Source organism: Lupinus angustifolius, chromosome LG08 (assembly GCF_001865875.1).
Source record: "Lupinus angustifolius cultivar Tanjil chromosome LG08, LupAngTanjil_v1.0, whole genome shotgun sequence".
In the NCBI taxonomy this organism is placed as follows: Eukaryota; Viridiplantae; Streptophyta; class Magnoliopsida; order Fabales; family Fabaceae; genus Lupinus; species Lupinus angustifolius.
This window is the reverse complement of record NC_032016.1, coordinates 2,235,328-2,254,002: the sequence shown is the minus strand read 5'-3', so window position 1 is coordinate 2,254,002 and position 18,675 is coordinate 2,235,328. Positions and strand designations below refer to the sequence as shown.

Sequence of the window (18,675 nt, the reverse complement as noted above, 5' to 3'; positions counted from 1 at the left end):
CAAAACAACGATTTTCTAAATTTACGAAAACCAATTTTTCGAGTCTTGAGTATAACAAGAGTTAGGAAGATTATTAGAAAATTTCCACAGTTAAAATGTTCATAACATGTTTATAAACATCATACTAAAATGTCGTAAACACTTAACGGTTAGATTCTAAGAGATGAAGAATGAAAAAGAATGAAGGCTTACCTTGGAGTTTTGGAGAATCAAAGTGAAGAAGAAGAAAGTGAAATGCCAATGGTTTCTCTAAGTTAGAGGGGGGATCTTTTAAAGATAATGCATCTGATTTGGGGAGGGGAAAACCAAAGGTTTTCAAAGAGTAAATTGTATAATGGGTAGATGAAAGGTTTAACGAGTTTTATGTAAGAGATGAGTATTTTTGCTTGCTTACCAAACAAGTTTCACTCATGAAAGTAAAGTGACCGCTTCAGCGAAACATTCACGATTAAACCATGCCTGAGTATTGTTGGCTAATACTCGGTTGGATATTAAAAATCTTCCAATTTTGGTTTACGGTCAGAACTTCGAAACACAGAATTTTGAGTGAAAAATATTTAGAAATGTGTCGTGGACAAACTTGATATCTATCTTGACTCAAAAAAATACTTCAAAACCAACAGCGTAATCGGAATTCAATTCCGAACTACGGAACTCAAAAACACGTTATTGAGCCGAATTCGGACGAATTTGGGCCCAACAACATCTCAAAAACTTTATGTCACATAAAATTACAAAAATTTATCACAAAATAGGAATTCACAAAACAAGACTAACACAATTATGTTTTAGCCTAAATCATTACCGATTAATTTCTAAAATTAATTATTGTTAAAATAAATAATTAATACAACGTACATCGAAAATTCATGGTGTTACATTACTCACTAAGATCTTTAGAAGCCATTTTTAAAATTACAAAAAAAATCAGTTTCTAACTCCCAGATGATGAAAAATCTATGAAAAAGTATCAGAAACTCTAAATCTTTCTACGTCTTCAAATGCTCTTTTATATTTCTAAGTTTGGCCTCTTGCGCTCAGCGCAACAACGGTGCGTTGAGCTCACCTTCATTCCATTCAGACTATTCGCCTTATTCCTCCCACGCTCAATGCCACAACGCTAGCTTAGATCCTACGTTGGGGGTAGTGGAGTTGATTTATGGTTTTTGCATGCTTAGTGCAATTTGGCCCATTCTTGGCCCAATTCATCTTTTTTTAACCTAAAATACATAAGAGACTTGGAAAAAGGGATTAGCATAATTAATTATCAAAATTTTAACTATGATTACATAAACTAAGTATTTAAAATCAAAAAGTGTTAAATTAACCTTATAGATTATAATAATTTTGGCATTTAATAGTAAGTTAAAAATTTAAAAATTCGCCAAAAAGTAACTTTAACTGAAAAATTATCATACACACAATATCATTATATAACCATATTATGTGGATATTGTTAACACAGGGTATGGAACTTTGATGGTGAGAGTTTGAAAGCATGGGGATATATGGTTGGCTAGTGGAGCAACATTTAATGAAGGGCTTAACAAAAGAAAATGCATTAAATTTCAAATACTCAAATCCTTTTTTTTATTTAATAGAGATTAAAAACAAGATCTTATACTTTTCATATAGACATTTGAAACTTGAGTTCTGGGATGAATAACTCTCACATGGAAGCATAATTTTATTCTTGAATCTATGTTCGTGGGGTGGTAAGCTAGGTCTGTTGGTCTTAAATCAATGATAAGGCATTGCTTAATTTAAATTTTAATCAAGAAAACCCAAATACCTTATTTTGTTCGGGATGAAAACGTAGCTTTAGATAATCACAGATCTCAAACATAGTTTGGTTACTTGTATAATCTGTAGACTAGAGTTCACTTAAATTTAATTAGAAAATTAAAATATACAATTTATCAATTTTGAACATATAATGACTACTATTTTATATATAGAAAAGAAGTAGCATCTTCACCTCCTCCCTCTAATTTTAAAAAAAAAATAACATTTTTACATTTCTTAAAGAAAATTGATTGACTAAAGACATGAATATATAATTATTTTGGGACATATGATTCATGTTACAGCTAGGTAGTCCGTAGACAAGAATTCACTTACAATTCAGAGAAAAAGATATGTACAGTAATAGTGTAAGAGATTTTTACACTGTCATTACATCACCCATAATTTATATTTAATCATTATTAATTCTTAAATAAAAGTAATACAGATGAATGGTGGATGATACGTTAATTATGTATAAATATTTATACAGTCAGTACATAGATATTATACTATATAATTAATTAGAAAATTAAAATATACAATTTATCAATTTTGAACAAATGATGAATACTCTCTCTAATTTAGAAAAAACATCCGTCGTGTGTTAGAAAAATTACCATATTGCTCATAATTAAGGTTATTACTATTATAAATAGAAGGAAAAGGACAATAACCAATATTATAATATAGCATAGCACAAAGCATGACAAGAGAAAATTACAAATATCACATGCTCGTGGTTATCATCGAAACCTTAGGAATAATATTTAAGTGTAGCTAGCAGCCAACTAGTTTAAAAAATATTTGCTCTGAAAAAATTGGAGAACTTCAAGTATTATTAAATCAATATTTCATATTTAAAACAATATTTAATCAAACCCTATACAAATATTAAGAGAATTTTCTTCTACATATTTTACATATATATAATATAAATATATCTCACCAAAACTGCTCCTTCCATTTTCTCCATTCCTTACTCTTTCTTCCCTTGTCTCTCTTTTCCAAAATGAAGTTCCAAGCTATGGAACTTCTATTTGGTAAAAATACCCCAAAACAAATGATCCCAAAGGTAACTTTACTAGCAGTATTTGCCATACTTGTATTTACTATCACTCCACTCTCATATCCTTTGTTTAGAAACTCTTCAACCTTGAAGAAAAATGGATCCAATAATAATATACCATCTTCAACATTTGATGATTTGAATGAGTCAACTAGTTTGCCTTCAACTTCTGTGAAGAAGTGTGATATCTTCACTGGTGAGTGGGTTCCAAATCCAAAGGGTCCTTATTATACAAACAAAACATGTTGGGCAATTCATGAACATCAAAATTGCATGAAATATGGAAGACCTGATTCTGAGTTTATGAAATGGAAGTGGAAGCCAAATGGGTGTGAACTTCCCATATTTAATCCTTTTCAGTTTCTTGAACTTGTTAGGGGAAAATCTTTGGCTTTTGTTGGAGATTCAGTGGGAAGAAATCAAATGCAATCCATGATTTGCCTTCTCTCAAGGGTAAGTAACCTTCTTCCTTATAAATATTAACTTATTTTGGGTGTAACATAATTTAGTCTCTTCTAAATTGTTAGGGATGCAAAACTATGGGTGTACAATTATTTTTAGAAGAATTATAATTATGAGAAATAAGAATAATTAATATAGACTATTAGATCTTATTTAATTTAAATGTTTAAGATTAAAAGAGATACGTATATACCCTTCATGTAATATATAAAAATTTGACAAGTATATCCTTTTAAACTTATTTTTATCTTTTATTTATACAAAGAACGAACTCATTGTATATAATACAATAATCCCAAATATATGCTTGCATCTTAATCTGGACTGAAAAGCCAAAAACAGTTTCTTTGAAGTAATAGTACATATATATTATTTTAGGTTGAGATCTGAATGCTTAATCAAATAGAAAATAATACTATTGTTTTGTTATTTAGAAAGAATCACGTTTTCTAGGAACATTATACTTATTTTTCTATTATCTTGGATGATTAGGAAATCTAAAATGAAATCCATGGTGGAAAAAGTTGAATTTCATTCTAATGAAAAAGCCATCATAATTATTCATCTAAAGTCTGTAGACTCGTGAAGATTGGGTATATCGAATTATCAATGATAAGACCAATAAACCTTAATATTTTATTTACTTAAATTGAATAACTTAATGAGTATTGAGTTAGTGCCGAACTCCTTATCCTAGTTCTTTTTCCAAGTTCACCTACTTTGTCCATTTACTAGGAGTGAGGTTAGTTTACCTAAGCCCAATTATAGAATCGAAGTAACATGCATGCCAAGGAATCTAATCTTTTTATTTTTCTGGCAACTGTGCCATTCACATTGAATTCACTCTGCCTTGTCCTCCACGTTCTTAACTAGCCACATCAATAAAAACATAAATTAAAGTAACTTTTTTTATAAAAAAATTGCTTTTATTCTGCTTTTAGTATATAAAAGGAAACATAAATTAGCTTTTACAGAATCTAAAATCTAGACCGAGATAACTTCTTCCAAATGATATTTCATTCTCTACCCTGAGTCAACTAAATGTTACTTTTTGATTTGAAAATTTACTTTTATTCATATAACAATATGTCATTGATTCATGACATAGAATTTGATATTATTTAAAACAAGTGATCTGTGTTCCTAAAATCTGATCTCTCTTCCCAAACTTATGCCTTAATAAAAATTCCCATTATTAAGGTTATTATTATACAAAAAGGCTAAGTTAAATGTCACTTTGTTACAAATGGTGGTTGTACTTTTCATCGTATTGGCCTCCTCTTCTAACATAACATGAGTACTATGTAGTGGCTACATGTGATTATGTTTAGTGTAGCCTAAACCTTCCCTTACATCTACGATAATTGTTCAAGCTAATTAACAACATTGGTTAATTTGAAAGTTATGACTATGGCGGTTGGGTCAGGTAACAAACAATATTAGTCCTTGTTAGTATTTTATGTCCAATTCTCTATGACATTCCGACATATATATATATATATATATATATATATATGAATGTATGTATATGTATGTATATGTATGTATATATATGTATGTATATATATGTATGTATATATGTATGTATGTATATGTATATATATATGTATGTATATGTATATATGCATGTGTATATATATGTATATGTATACCGAAGCAATTAAATTATTGAAGATTATGATGTTCTATATTTATTTAGAATTTTTGAGGATCTTGATTCCCAAAAAGTGTCCTCGGAGAGTTCAATAATTGTGTAAGCTCTACTACTAAATCTCAATTATACAAAATTGTGGAGACGTCACATTCCTAAAAGTAGAAAAACAAACCATGCATAGTGTAGTTTGATTACGTTTAATATTATTTCAATCTAACTACTTCATTTGGGTAGAGTCGTTGTTTTTAGGTGTAATTAATTCCAAATTAAAGCCCCCAATATACAAAATCCACACTAATATGGAGAATAAAGAACAATGCAAAATCAATATTAGTGTTAGTTTAAGTGGAATCGAAGATAAGACACCACATGAGGACCACTCAATTATATGAGAATGATATCTAATAAAAAATGGATATTTTTTGGGGTATGATGATGTATGATCTATTATTGGCATTAGTGTAATGCATCATTATTAATGATATTAGTTTTACTATTGTGTGTCTTTTGCGTAAAAGTCCACATATAAAGAATATGGCTATGAGCTGGATCCTTCGGGTTAACACATGCAGTGTCTCTCTTCACTTGTTACAGAACAACAAAACTTAAAATAATCAAATGGAGGCTAGCTAAAAGCAACAATTATAAAAGTAATGTTATTCTATAAATTTAACTAGAGCTTTTAGACTTACCGGCTGTGTTAGCTGAGAAAAAAATTATTGTGAAAAATCAGAATAATTAATATGAATTTTATTTTATTTGAATAATTAAGATTTAAAAATAAATATATATGATTTTTTAAGCCATCATGTGATTATTAACTCCTTTTAATTCTAACTATTCATGTATAGTCTATATTTTTATTCTCACAAATTTTATATAAACAATCTTACTTGAGTCACTTTTTATATAAATATATTAATAAGAGTTTAATATCTTACATTATAAATGTAAAATTTGTATAAACCATCCATCAATTGGTGTTGTATATTATTTTTATTTAAGATTAAATTATTATTAGTATGTGAATGGTAGATAATATATTGATAATTTAAAAAAAATTAATGGTGCATCAAATTTGTTAGATTTTTCTTTAATTTCTCTATTATAATTAGTTCATTTATAGACTGTCTACATAAATTATATAGTTTATTAAGAAACTAAAAAATATTTGTATTAAGTCAATAATGTGCTATAACAAAATTTCCATATTTCAAACAGATGAGGTTTTTTCCTTTCAGCCATGCTTTTTATTTTATTTTATCAACTTCCACAATTTTCATTATTGTTCTAATTTTATTTAGTTAAACAAAATTGCATTTTTCTTTTTGTACATCAATACTTGTACTCTGTTGGAAATGATTAATTCTTGATTTTATTGTTTTATTAGGCAGAATGGCCCATAGATGTATCATACACAAGAGATGATTATTTTATGAGATGGAAATATGAAAGCTACAATTTCACCATGGCTGCTTTTTGGACACCCCATTTGGTAAGATCAAAACAATCAGATCTAAATGGTCCAGGTCAAACTGGTCTTTTCAACCTTTATCTTGATGAACCTGATGAAAAATGGATAACCCAAATTGAAGATTTTGACTATGTCATTCTCAATGGAGGACATTGGTTTACAAGGTCAATGGTATTTTATGAGGAACAAAAAATTGTTGGATGCCATTATTGCTTATTAGAAAATGTTCCTGACTTAACCATGTACTATGGTTATAGAAAAGCATTTAGGACTGCATTTAAAGCCATAAATAGGTTAAAGAACTTTAAGGGCATAACATATCTTAGGACATTTGCACCATCTCATTTTGAAAATGGGATGTGGAATCAAGGTGGGAATTGTATTAGAACTAAGCCATTTAGAAGCAATGAGACACAATTAGAAGGCCTCAATTTGGAGTATTATATGATTCAATTAGAAGAATTCAAAATTGCTGAAAAGGAAGCTAGGAAAAAAGGTTTGAAATATAGGTTACTTGACACTACACAAGCAACATTGTTAAGACCAGATGGTCACCCAAGTAGATATGGACATTGGCCTAAAGAGAATGTGACATTGTATAATGATTGTGTGCATTGGTGTTTGCCTGGTCCCATAGACACTTGGAGTGATTTTCTTCTTGAAATGTTGAAGATGGAGGGTGTGAGATCAGCTCAAGAAAGGCTTCGTTTGGACCAAGATTGATAAATGAAAATTATATTTTATAAATTGTATAAGCTATGTTTCTGTAGTTGTAAACTGCCAAGCAAGTGTTTGTAATAATGTTTTTTAGCATCAAATTTGATTAATCCTTTCAATGATGTAGTGAAAATCTATAGTATCTTTAATTTTTCCAAAAAAATAAACAAAATTAAGATAATGTTATACAGATATCAAACAACACATGCTTAAGTTTTTCTTTTTCTTTTTTTATGATTTGATTGAGACTTGTATTATCCTTGCTTGGAAAATAAAATAGGATTCACTCAAATACCCTCATCATGATCATCTATTCTATATAAATCATTATTTGTAGTTGTCTTTTTCATCATTATTATTAACGATTATTTTGTTAGTCAAAGAACAATGAACGATTTCACATCAGTCGGATCATCGACATAAAATATTTGTTGAGCTTGTGATGCTAGAAGAAAAGGCTCATCTTTATATCATGACCTATTAAGATCCACCTCCATGAACCCGAAGGCCATTGTTGTTATCAACCCACATACAACAAAAAATCCGCACTCAAAATGTTGACTAATCCAATTCTCATATATGTTTAGTGGCCCCAAAGTATGACATCTTCACATGTATAAGATTTGTATCTTTGGCACTTGGCATATGTGTGGTTTGAGAAAGAATAGTCACACCACCATTTTACATTGTACTTTGATCATCTTGTTTTTTCGTATGTAAACACATTAATTAGATAACCAATGTAAGAGGTGATTTTTAGTGGTGAAGAGTTTAGTGTTATTCAGATTATGGATAACATCCAGGTTAAATCTTGGACTTGATTTTCAGCTAATGTTAAGTCCAACATTTTTTCCTTTGATAATTGGTGTATGGACCCGAGGTCTTGCATTCTCGCTTCTTGTTGATTGATGTCTTGCTTTGTATTAGGTTAACACCCCTTATATTGTCTTAATATATTTCCTTTGCATAGTGTAAGATTAGATATGAATACTAGGACCATTGGCTAACCATTTAAATATTTCAGAAACAGAAAGCGTGTTTATATTCAACTTACCAACAATGTGATTTCTTAGTCATTTTATAAAACTCAATTATGCTCTATGGAAATCCAATTTTCATTCCTACTTAGGATAAAACTCCTAAGCATCTCCTCATGTCTTTTAACAAATGGTTCGACCTCATTGGCATTTTGTAAAATATATAAGTCTGATTTCTCAAATTTTGTCCTTTATATACACAATATTTGTTTTGTAGCCTTAACCAAATGTTCTTTCGTCAAGACTTTGAAATGCCAATGAAATCAGCATTGGCAAGGTATCCATTACAAAATTTAAGAGCTTCTTCAACAATATATTGCTCAACAATAAAACCATCTAATCTTGATCGTTTTTTCATATATTCTTTTAATATCTTCGTATAACGCTTAAAATAGTACACTCATCTCATATATGAATGACCATATAGTTTTATCTCTCGGAGAAAATAAATGCTTAGATGAACCATTATGTTAAAGAAAGAATGTGTAAAATGCATCTCAAGCTCACACAAAGTTACATTAATTTCTCTATGCAATATAGGTAATGTCCTATGGTTAATCACTTTGCTATAAATTGTCTTGAATAATAAGAATAATTTAGTTATGGTGCCTCACATTTTTAGGTAAAATGAATTGTATGCCAATATATAAGGAATGCTCCTTGAGTATATGACAATCATAAGACCCATGACCGTTTAACTTTAATTCTTTCATTGATATGAGGTTTTGAATGTTTGAAGAGTATCCCTCTAGAACTTTAACATCATGAAAAAAATTACAAAATTATATTTTCTCTTTCCAAAACAAAGTATAAGCTATTGATGGTAGAAGTACACTTTTTATCTTATTTATCAGCCTCAATTGCCATCGTCAATTCTTTCATCATCATGTCATATCAACTACTTTACGTCTTTTACATTGCTTAACATGTGCTTAAATCTTGATTTGATGGAAAAAATACTATATAACATTTGTTGGAGTTGAATCTTCCTTCTTATATCGCAAGACATTACATTTAGGTCACAAGTTTAACTAAGTATACTCATTCAAAAATAAAATGCAATTATTTTTACATGCAACTATCCTCTTATAGATCATGCCAATATAACATATTTGTTTAGCATTATAGATTTAAGAAGGAAACACATTACATTTAGGTCACAAGTTTAACTATGTATACTCACAAAAATAAAATGCAATTATTTTTACATGCAACTATCCTCTTATAGATCATGCCAATATAACATATTTGTTTAGCATTATAGATTTAAGAAGGAAACACATTATCTTCTGACAACATATCATTTAAAGTGTAAGTAACCTTATAAAGCTCTTATCAATCCACCCTTTAATAGAATTGAACCTATAAACCTTGGCATTGCTATCAAAATTATGAATTTAGCACAACCATCGTATAATGGTTCTCATCATCGCTTATCATCTGCTCAAACATCTCAGGACAATCTCGAAGATCTTCTTCGACCACATTTCTCATTTCTTCGAAATGATCGTCCTCATATGCATATATGTTGATATCATTTGTAAACATTTTATCAATGTAACCATATTTTGTATCACTATCTTTTGATTCACTATACCTTATCCAACATGTGTAACTTTCATTGATTATATGGCACACAAAATAAACTTTTAACTCGGTTGGACTAAATCATCTTGTATAACAATATTTTAAACAAGGGCGTACAATTCTGTTAGTGTTTTTGGAACACTCAGTGGTAAACCGAATAAAGGATTTCACTACACCTCATATTCCTTCATCAATTGATTGATATTCACACATTTTTTATCCACAAAGAAAGTTTTGTCTTGATCCATAAGAACAAAAAAATAGTAGCTAACTTCTAAGCAGATTAAAAATGTATGAGATAGGCTACCTAAAAATAATTTTACAAAAAAATATAGTGAGCATAAATCATAATCTAACTCATCTCTATGAGCAACAATAAGAGATACAAAATAGAAAATACACAGGAATGCTACAAAAAGAAAAAACTAACAACTCACTTTCGATATTTTCAATGAATGAATGTTGTGAGTGTTTTGGGAAAATGTGTTGAAGGAATGAGACCCATGACAAGGTGAGTCTTGAAGGAAGATGATTTGAATGAATGAGTGACATGTGAAGGTTTTGTGGGAAGATTATTGTTGTGCAAGTTTTAGTGTAGGAAGATTTTCTTAGTTATAGCGTCTAAATGAACTAGTAGTAGGTGTGGTTTTTTTTTAAATATGTATCAAGGATTCAACCACACATATTGAAACAAACTTTTATTGTTTCCTATAAATTCAAGATGAGCCTATCCCAACTCGTGTTACCCAATAGGCCGCATAATCTCTTCTTGAAACTCTTATCCTCATCATTTCCAAAAGGAACAAGCCGGCTAGCCTCTATATACTACTAGGAACAAATTTTACACAAGTGACCACACATGGATCCACAAATAACTATAGTCCCTAATACTCAGCCTAGTTTAACCACCAACACTGTTGCAACTATGTTATTACAATATAATACCAAGGCATTTGAAGAAAACATTAAATTCAGGGAATTCATTAGAGGAAAATTGGCTTTTACGTTCAAGAGATCATCTTGGTGCATCCATTCTCGCTAGCGGATTCGTTAGCGAAGAAACAACGTTCCAGTTTCTACCACATCCACTCAACCAACATGTCCACGCCTTAAATCCTATCTACAGAGCGAGAATTCTTATTCACTTGATGGCGTAGCACGAGCTTCGCCCCGCTTAGGAAAATTGTTCGAATTTCTATGTGTATAAAGTCATAAACACTTGAGTTTTAACTTAGTTTTGCTACCTCTAAACTTATAGATACAAAGGGAACTGCTCCATGTTCTATTTAGAGTCTTGACTCATTTAAGAGTGGGAGGTTTCAATATTCAAGCATAGAAACTGTTCCATCTCGATCATATGAGTATCTCATCTGCCCGAATAGTCCTTTTTCCTAACCGGTCAAGACTCGGATACACCAGTTAGGGGATTTCACATGTTGTTGGAATTTGTTGAAAGAATGATGTTTTGAAGTGAAATGAAAAAACTAACTAGTCTAACTTATAAGCCTTAAGTTGCGGTCCAACATTCTTTTTAATAAAATATTTATTTATTAATTTACTTAATATTTTGGGGTCTTTTGGGCTTGGACAATGTGTTGACCAAGTCATCACACACATGCAACAAGGAAAGAGCCGTTGGAGGAGATCTCGACCATTATGATAGAGTCGTTGGTGGAAGAGCCGTTAAAGAGCCGTTGAAGACCTCAAGCTATAAATAGAGGTCTTTTTCCCTCATTATAATTTGCACCAAGTTGAAGGCATTTACCTATCAACTTCTCTTTCTCCCCACTTATATTTCATCGACGCATTTCCGACAACCTTCTCCCTCTTTCTTTCTGTGGCACTTGAGAATAAGCAGAGACAGTCAAAAATGGGAATTTCGAGAACTGACATTGGTAGTCAATATTGTAGGAAAAGAATTGGCACGGGTAGCCATACTGTGGGAATTTGAGAATTAGCACTGATAGTCATATTGTCGGTATATTCGAGATCGATTCTCACAGTGCAGTAAGAAATTGTATAACTGAGAACTGGGTTGTTTTATCCTGGGAACGGCGTGATTGATAGTCTTCTTCCACAATTTTAGCAATACCACGAAATACCTTAAAGAGAACGATCTGGTCGTGACTAAGCCAGTAACGATTATTTTGTGCATTTCAGAATTGTTGCGAGTTACGGTAACAAAAATTTTAAGACGTTTCTACTACAATGGCATTCGTAGATAATATTACTGGACCAAACAACTATGACCTGAACAAGTTGTTTCGATTTGACGGTGTAAGAATGAGATTGCAACTAAGAGTGTGGTGAATTAGTGGATTTAAAAATTATGGCCACTTTTTCTACAAAATCAAGAGTTAATGTGCAGCATATAATATATGCAGAAAATTAACAAGTAAAAATCAAAGAGATAAGGGAGAAGAGAACACAGAGATTTCTATACTGGTTCACCTTCTTGTCCACCGAAGGCTATGTCCAGTACTCTTGCAGCACAAGAGATTTTTCCATTAAAGATTATGAGTTGCAATTACAATATCTCACCACAAGATCTCTATGTACCTTACATACTCCCTAATCATTATTCACCTTTCAAAAAACACATTTCCAAGTGATTATAATCCCTTTCTTATCACACCCTTGTGAAAGAAAGTATTCTGCAATAACAATGAAAAATGTTCAACAATGGTGGAATTGCCTTTACACGTTTGAAAGTAATGTAACCTGCAATCCAATTAACTCTTTTGTATACTTAGTAATAATTCTCTTTATAAGTTTGTAAACTTGAAACACTTTCACTTTAAGAAACTTCAGAAAAATTAACTTAAAAAGTTTAAGAGCTTGTTGCCAAAAGTGCAGAAAATTATTTCAGAATGTGTGTATGAGCTTTTGAAATTTGTATGAGAGTTGTGTGTGTTTGTATGTGAGATTCAATGCATTTATATAGATTTTCCAATCACTCATTGTGCCTCTATGGAAGGTAGGAATGGATTGGAGTGAAGACATTTTGTTTGGAATGAAAACCTTTCATTTTGAAATCTGAAATCTGATGCAACATCACTCAGTAATTGATTACATCAAGTGGGTAATCGATTACCCAAACGTTTTGTCCACTGATCATTTAATTTAGAATTAGAGTAATCGATTACAACAAGTTGAGTAATCGGTTACTCAACTTCATTAACACTGGTAATCTGTTACTCAAAGATAGTAATGGATTACTCTGACCAGATTTATGTTGGATAACTCTTTTCTCACACATGTAACTTGTTACTTAGATGTAGTAACCCGTTACACACTATTTTGGAAAATTGTTTTGAATATTTTGAAGTGTTTCAATTTTATTTTAAAATAGTTTAAGCATTACTACTATTGTATAATCTAGAGTATAGGAAGGAAGTACCTATTTAGACTTAGACTAATTTGTCTTCATAAGTATTCTTCATTTTCTTCTTTTTGGTGATGTTGGTGTCTTCATCAAAACCGTGCCAAGGTTAGGAGCAAATATCTTCTTCACAATCTCCCCCTTTTTGATGATGACAAACCATTAGCTTCTTTAACAGTGTAGTTTTCTGATAGCAGCATACTTTGTGATATTCTTGACTTATCTTGAGTATGTTCCCCCTATTTTATATGCTCCCCTTTCATTTGGAGTTGTGTCTGAAATGTTTTAAAAAAAATTACACTCTCCCAACTTTTCTCCCCCTTTTAACTTCATCAAAAAGTAGAAAAGCCAAGAGTTTCCAGGACAATATATATATATACAACATACAATATGTATATGACAAGCATAGAAGTAATCATAAGATATAAAATAAACATCGCAATGCATATCATAAGACATAGATGTTCAACAAAAACAACATCAAGCAAATTTTGCCTAACAATATAAAATTATTACAACCATAAAAACAGAAGTAAATTGTTCAGTAATATACATTAAAACAAAATAGAAATCCTAGACACAATCTAAGACTCAGGCTTAGAGTTATTTTCATCAACGTCCATGCTACTCAGCTTAGAAGAGAGACGATGAAATTCAAACTGGATTTGTTGATTCTGAGTATCAAAGGCATCCATACGGTTAGTGATATAGCCTCGAAGAGAAATCAACTCATCCATAATCATCTGATTTGAAGGCATGACAGTAGATGAGGAAGATTGAGTATGAAACTCAGAAGGTTGAGGTTCAAGAGGATTAGGATTGGTAGGTTCTGGTTGATCAGTTGATGCATTGGGTCTATCAGATCGATGCTTATAGGTGCAGCGGTCAATAGGATCTATGGAGAAACCCATTGTGTGGACAACTTCCACATCAATCTTGCTTTCGCGAAGATTTAGAGCATCCTTGGTTTCATTATTAGTAGAAACACCGAATGTTCAAGAATATTGGTTATGAAAATTGCATAGGGCAAAGGGCTTTGAGTTCCTCGAACATTCCACATTTGTCTCATTATCATCTTAGCCCAATTGATTTTGATGTTAAACTTTATAGCGTACATCAATTGGAGTTCTATGTCACTAATTTGAGAATGGTTTGAAAATTTTGGTAAAATGACATAGCTCAGAAAATAATGAAGCAAACGATCTTGAAGTTTGAGATGCCCAACAGATAGGATATTTCTATTTTTAAAAGTCTCACCAAAGCCATGTTGCTTATGCATTTCTATTCCCTCTTTAGAAATTCTACACAGAGAGTGGTAGAAATCATTTCGATCATAATTATCTTATTCACATACAAGGTCGAAACCTGTTATGCTACCTTGATAGGGTATGTTACGGAACAACGAACTAAAAGTTTTCAAATCCAAAACAATGTCTTTTCCTTTCACATAGGATGTAAGATGATTTTTCTGAAAGTTCATGTTGTAGTAAAATACTCGAAAAGTTCAGGATAAATGATAAGGAAAAATAAAGTTTTCAAATTCAAAATTCCCTACATTACCGTATTTCGGAGTAAAAATAACTCGACCATGAAAGTGCTCCTCAAAGATTTTACGTTGCTCATCATTAGCATGAAGTCTTGTCAAATTCAGAGGGTTAGACTCCAAAGATGAAGTTCATTAGTTCCTTTGAGTCACATTTGTGTGTTGTTTCTTTGATCTAGAAGAGAAAGCCATGAATTGAGGTGTTTGAGTGTTTTAGGTTTTTGGATTTTGGAGATTTGGGGTTTTTTATTTAGGCCACTAAATACAAAAATGATGGTGTAGAAGTGTTTAGAATTAAAAATATGATATGAATAGACACAAAAATCACCCAAAATGGATTGAAAATGAAGATTTGAGGGTTTGAGAGGGTTGAGCAAGAGAGAACACGAGTTGGTGAAGAAGATGAGTTTGAAAAAAGTTTGAAAATTGCAAAAAAAACATCATATATAACGGCATAGAGTAATCGGCTAACTCACTTTTGAGTAATCGATTACTCAAATTAAAAAATTTAAATTTTTCAAACATCAGCATTGAGTAATCAGTTACTAATTTTGAGTAATCGATTACTGAAATACGCTGTTCAACCCTGTAATCGGTTACTATCCGGTGTAATCAATTACTGACCCCAGAAAAACTTATTTTTAGGCAAATTTATGCTATGAAAATTATTTTTAACCCAAAAATTGAAAATTTTAAACATAGATAAACACTTTTAAGTCCAAGTAGGCATGGGATAAACGTAATGAAGCACACATATAATCATTTAATCATGTTAAGATAGGCAAGCTTCATCAAGAATGCCTAATTCTCGTCTAATTTTGTAAAATTGTTCTTTAGCCAATGGTTTAGTGAAAGTATATGCTAGTTGGTTATGATTATTAACGAATTCTACAACCACATCTTTCTTTTGGACATGGTCCCTAAAGGAAGTGATGTCTTATATCTATATGTTTTGTTCTAGAATGTATAATTGGATTCTTTGTGAGGTTTATAGCACTAGTATTGTCACATCTTAGAGGGGTGCAACCTAAGTCTAAGCCATAATCTCGTAATTGTTGTTTAAGCCACAACACTTGGGTATAAAAACTACTTGCTGCTATATATTCAGCTTCAGAAGTGCTTAGGGCAACACATGTTTTTTTCTTGCAAGACCAAGATCATTTCCCAAAATATGGCAAGTACCACTTGTACTTTTCCTCTTAGATTTGCACCCAGCAAAATCTGAATCCGAATATCCAACCAAATCACATATACTTCCTTTTGGATACCACAGCCCAACGTTAGTTGTCCCTTTAAGATTTTTCATGTTTCTCTTAACAACAACTAAATGTGATTCTTTTGGTTTAGATTGATAGCGAGCACACAGACATATACTAAACATGATATCAGGTCTACTGGCAGTGAAATATAAAATAGATCCAATCATACCTTGATACTTTGATATTTCAATGCTTTTTCCAGCTTCGTCTATATCGATGTACGTACTAGATCCCATAGGAGTAGCTATTGGCTTGCAGTCATCCATATCGAATCTTTTCAGAAAATCTATACAATACTTGGATTGACTTACAAAAATGTCATTATCAAGTTGTTTGATTTTTAGTCCAAGGAAGTAATTCAACGTCCTCATCATGGCAATTTCATTAGTAGAACCAAAAATAATATCATCTACATAAATTTGAACAAGAAGAGTATAATGATTTATTTTCTTTATAAAGAGTGTAGTGTCGACCTTCCCTTTTGTGAATCATTTTTCAAGTAAAAAATTGGTTAGACGATCATACCATGCACGAGGAGCTTGCTTCAAGTCATAGAGAGCTTTCTTTAATTTGTAAACATGAGAAGGATGTTTGTAATCTTCAAAACTAGGAGGTTGTTCTACAAACACTTCTTCTTGAATAAATCCATTTAGAAAAGCACTATTTACGTCCATTTGATAAAGTTGAAAATTTAAAGAACATGCATATGCAAGTAATAGCCTAATAGCTTCAAGTTTAGCAACCGGAGTGAAGGTTTCATCAATGTCTATACATTCTTCCTGATTGTATCCTTGGGCTACTAGTCTAACTTTATTTCTAACAATGATATCATTTTCATCAGATTTATTTCGAAATACTCAACGAGTTCCTATGACATGCCTATTTTTAGGTCTAGGAACAAGTTCCCAACCTTCATTTCTCTCAAACTGGTTTAACTCTTCTTGCATTGTAAGAATCCAGTGTTCATCCTCGATTGCATCATCAATCTTGAAGGGTTCTATTTGACAAACGAATGTCATGTTTAGACAAGCATTTTCTAGCATTAAACGGGTAGTGACACCCTTACTTACATCGCTAATAATGTTGTCAATAGGATAATCTCGATGAGTTCTCCATTATTTTGGTAAAGCAAAGTGAATATGCTCTTCTTGATGAGATAGATCATCATCCCTTTTCAAATGCTTAGAATTAGTTGTAGAATCATTTATAGAAATTTCTTTAGTAGGAGAACTTGGTAAGTCCTCTTCATCAAAGGTTAACCCATCCTTTATAGTAGGATTAGTTTTCATCAAAAGATACATGAACAGATTCTTCTATAACTAGAGTTCTTTTATTAAAAACTCTATAAGCTTTACTCGTAAGAGAATAGCCTAGGAAGATGCATTCATCAGCTTTTGCATCAAACTTTCCTAAGTTATCCTTACCATTATTTAAAACAAAGCATTTACAACCAAATACATGCAAATGAGAAGTGTTTGGTTTTCTACCTTTAAAGAGTTCATAGGGGGTTTTCTTAAAAATTGGTTTTATAAGAACTCGGTTTGAAACATAACATGCAGTACTTACTGTATCAGCCCAAAAATATTTTGGGAAGTTAGTTTCATTCAACATTGTAAAAGCCAGTTCTTCTAAAGACCGATTCTTTCTCTCTACAACACCATTTTGTTGTGGTGTTCTAGGAGCAGAAAAAATTGTGATTGATACCAAGATCATCACAGAATGCTTCAAATGAAGAGTTTTGAATTTCTCCCCCATTATCACTTCTTATAGCAGCGATTTTTAGTGATTTTTCATTCTGAACTCTTTTAGCATAAATGCTAAAGGATTTGAGTGCCTCATTCCTATGAACTAATAATAGAGTCCAAGTGTATCTCGAAAAATCGTCTACTATAACAAGAGCATAGTAGTTACCACCATAACGTTTTGTCCTTGAAAGGCCAAATAAGTCCATATGTAGTAACTACAATGGTCTATGGAAGAAATCATATGCTTAGGTTTAAAAGAAGTTTTTGTTTGTTTACCCATTTGACAAGCACTACATAGTGTTTCTTTAAGAAACTTCATTTTGGGTAAACCAACAACTAAGTCTTTCTTAATGAGTTTATTCAAATGGTCCATATGAATATGAGCAATTCTCCTATGCCAAAGCCATGTATCATGATTATCATTTGCAACTAAACATGTTATTGATAAGGAAGGGTCTATGTCAATCATATATATATTATTTATCCTCTTACCAATGAGTTTAGAGTTGTGAGAATTCTTACTTTCAATGTTGCACTTATCTGGGTAGAATGTCACATGGAAGCCATTGTCGCATAATTGACTTATGCTTAGAAGATTGTGCTTGAGCCCTTCAACATATAATACACCTTCTATGGTTGTTGAGTGTGGCTTGCCAATTCTACCAACTCGAAGAATTTTCCCTTGTTGTTATCACCATAAGTGACATAGCATTTGTCCCTTGGAGTGAGGGCAGAGAACTTGTTTCTATCGTTCGTCATGTGTTTTGAGCAACCGCTATCCAAGTACCATAAGTTGTAGGCGGCTCTCAAATTTTCCTACAATACAGTTTAAGTTTTATTAGGTATCCAATATTCTTTGGGTCCTACATAGTTAGTACCTTTCTCAACCCATTTAAAATAACATAGGGGTACACCATATTTTCTAATATTACACGTATTTGGTGTGTGTCCAAGGTTCTTG

At 31.5% G+C, this 18,675-nt stretch overlaps 1 protein-coding gene across 1 annotated transcript; it reads left to right on the top strand.

The window, feature by feature from the left end:
• Window positions 2,737-7,253, top strand: LOC109354939 (protein trichome birefringence-like 19). The gene is made up of 2 exons (XM_019597775.1): window positions 2,737-3,307; window positions 6,361-7,253. The coding sequence occupies exons 1-2, from the start codon at window positions 2,798-2,800 to the stop codon at window positions 7,165-7,167; spliced, it is 1,317 nt and encodes a 438-aa protein (XP_019453320.1). The 5' UTR covers window positions 2,737-2,797; the 3' UTR covers window positions 7,168-7,253.

What these genes read in the sequence shown, in the direction of transcription:
- LOC109354939 (XM_019597775.1), top strand. Translation starts at nt 2,798, where the DNA reads ATGAAGTTCCAAGCTATGGAACTTCTATTTGGTAAAAATACCCCAAAA. An exon ending in TGATTTGCCTTCTCTCAAGG is followed by an intron (nt 3,308 to 6,360) that starts GTAAGTAACCTT and finishes TTGTTTTATTAG; the next exon opens with GCAGAATGGCCCATAGATGT.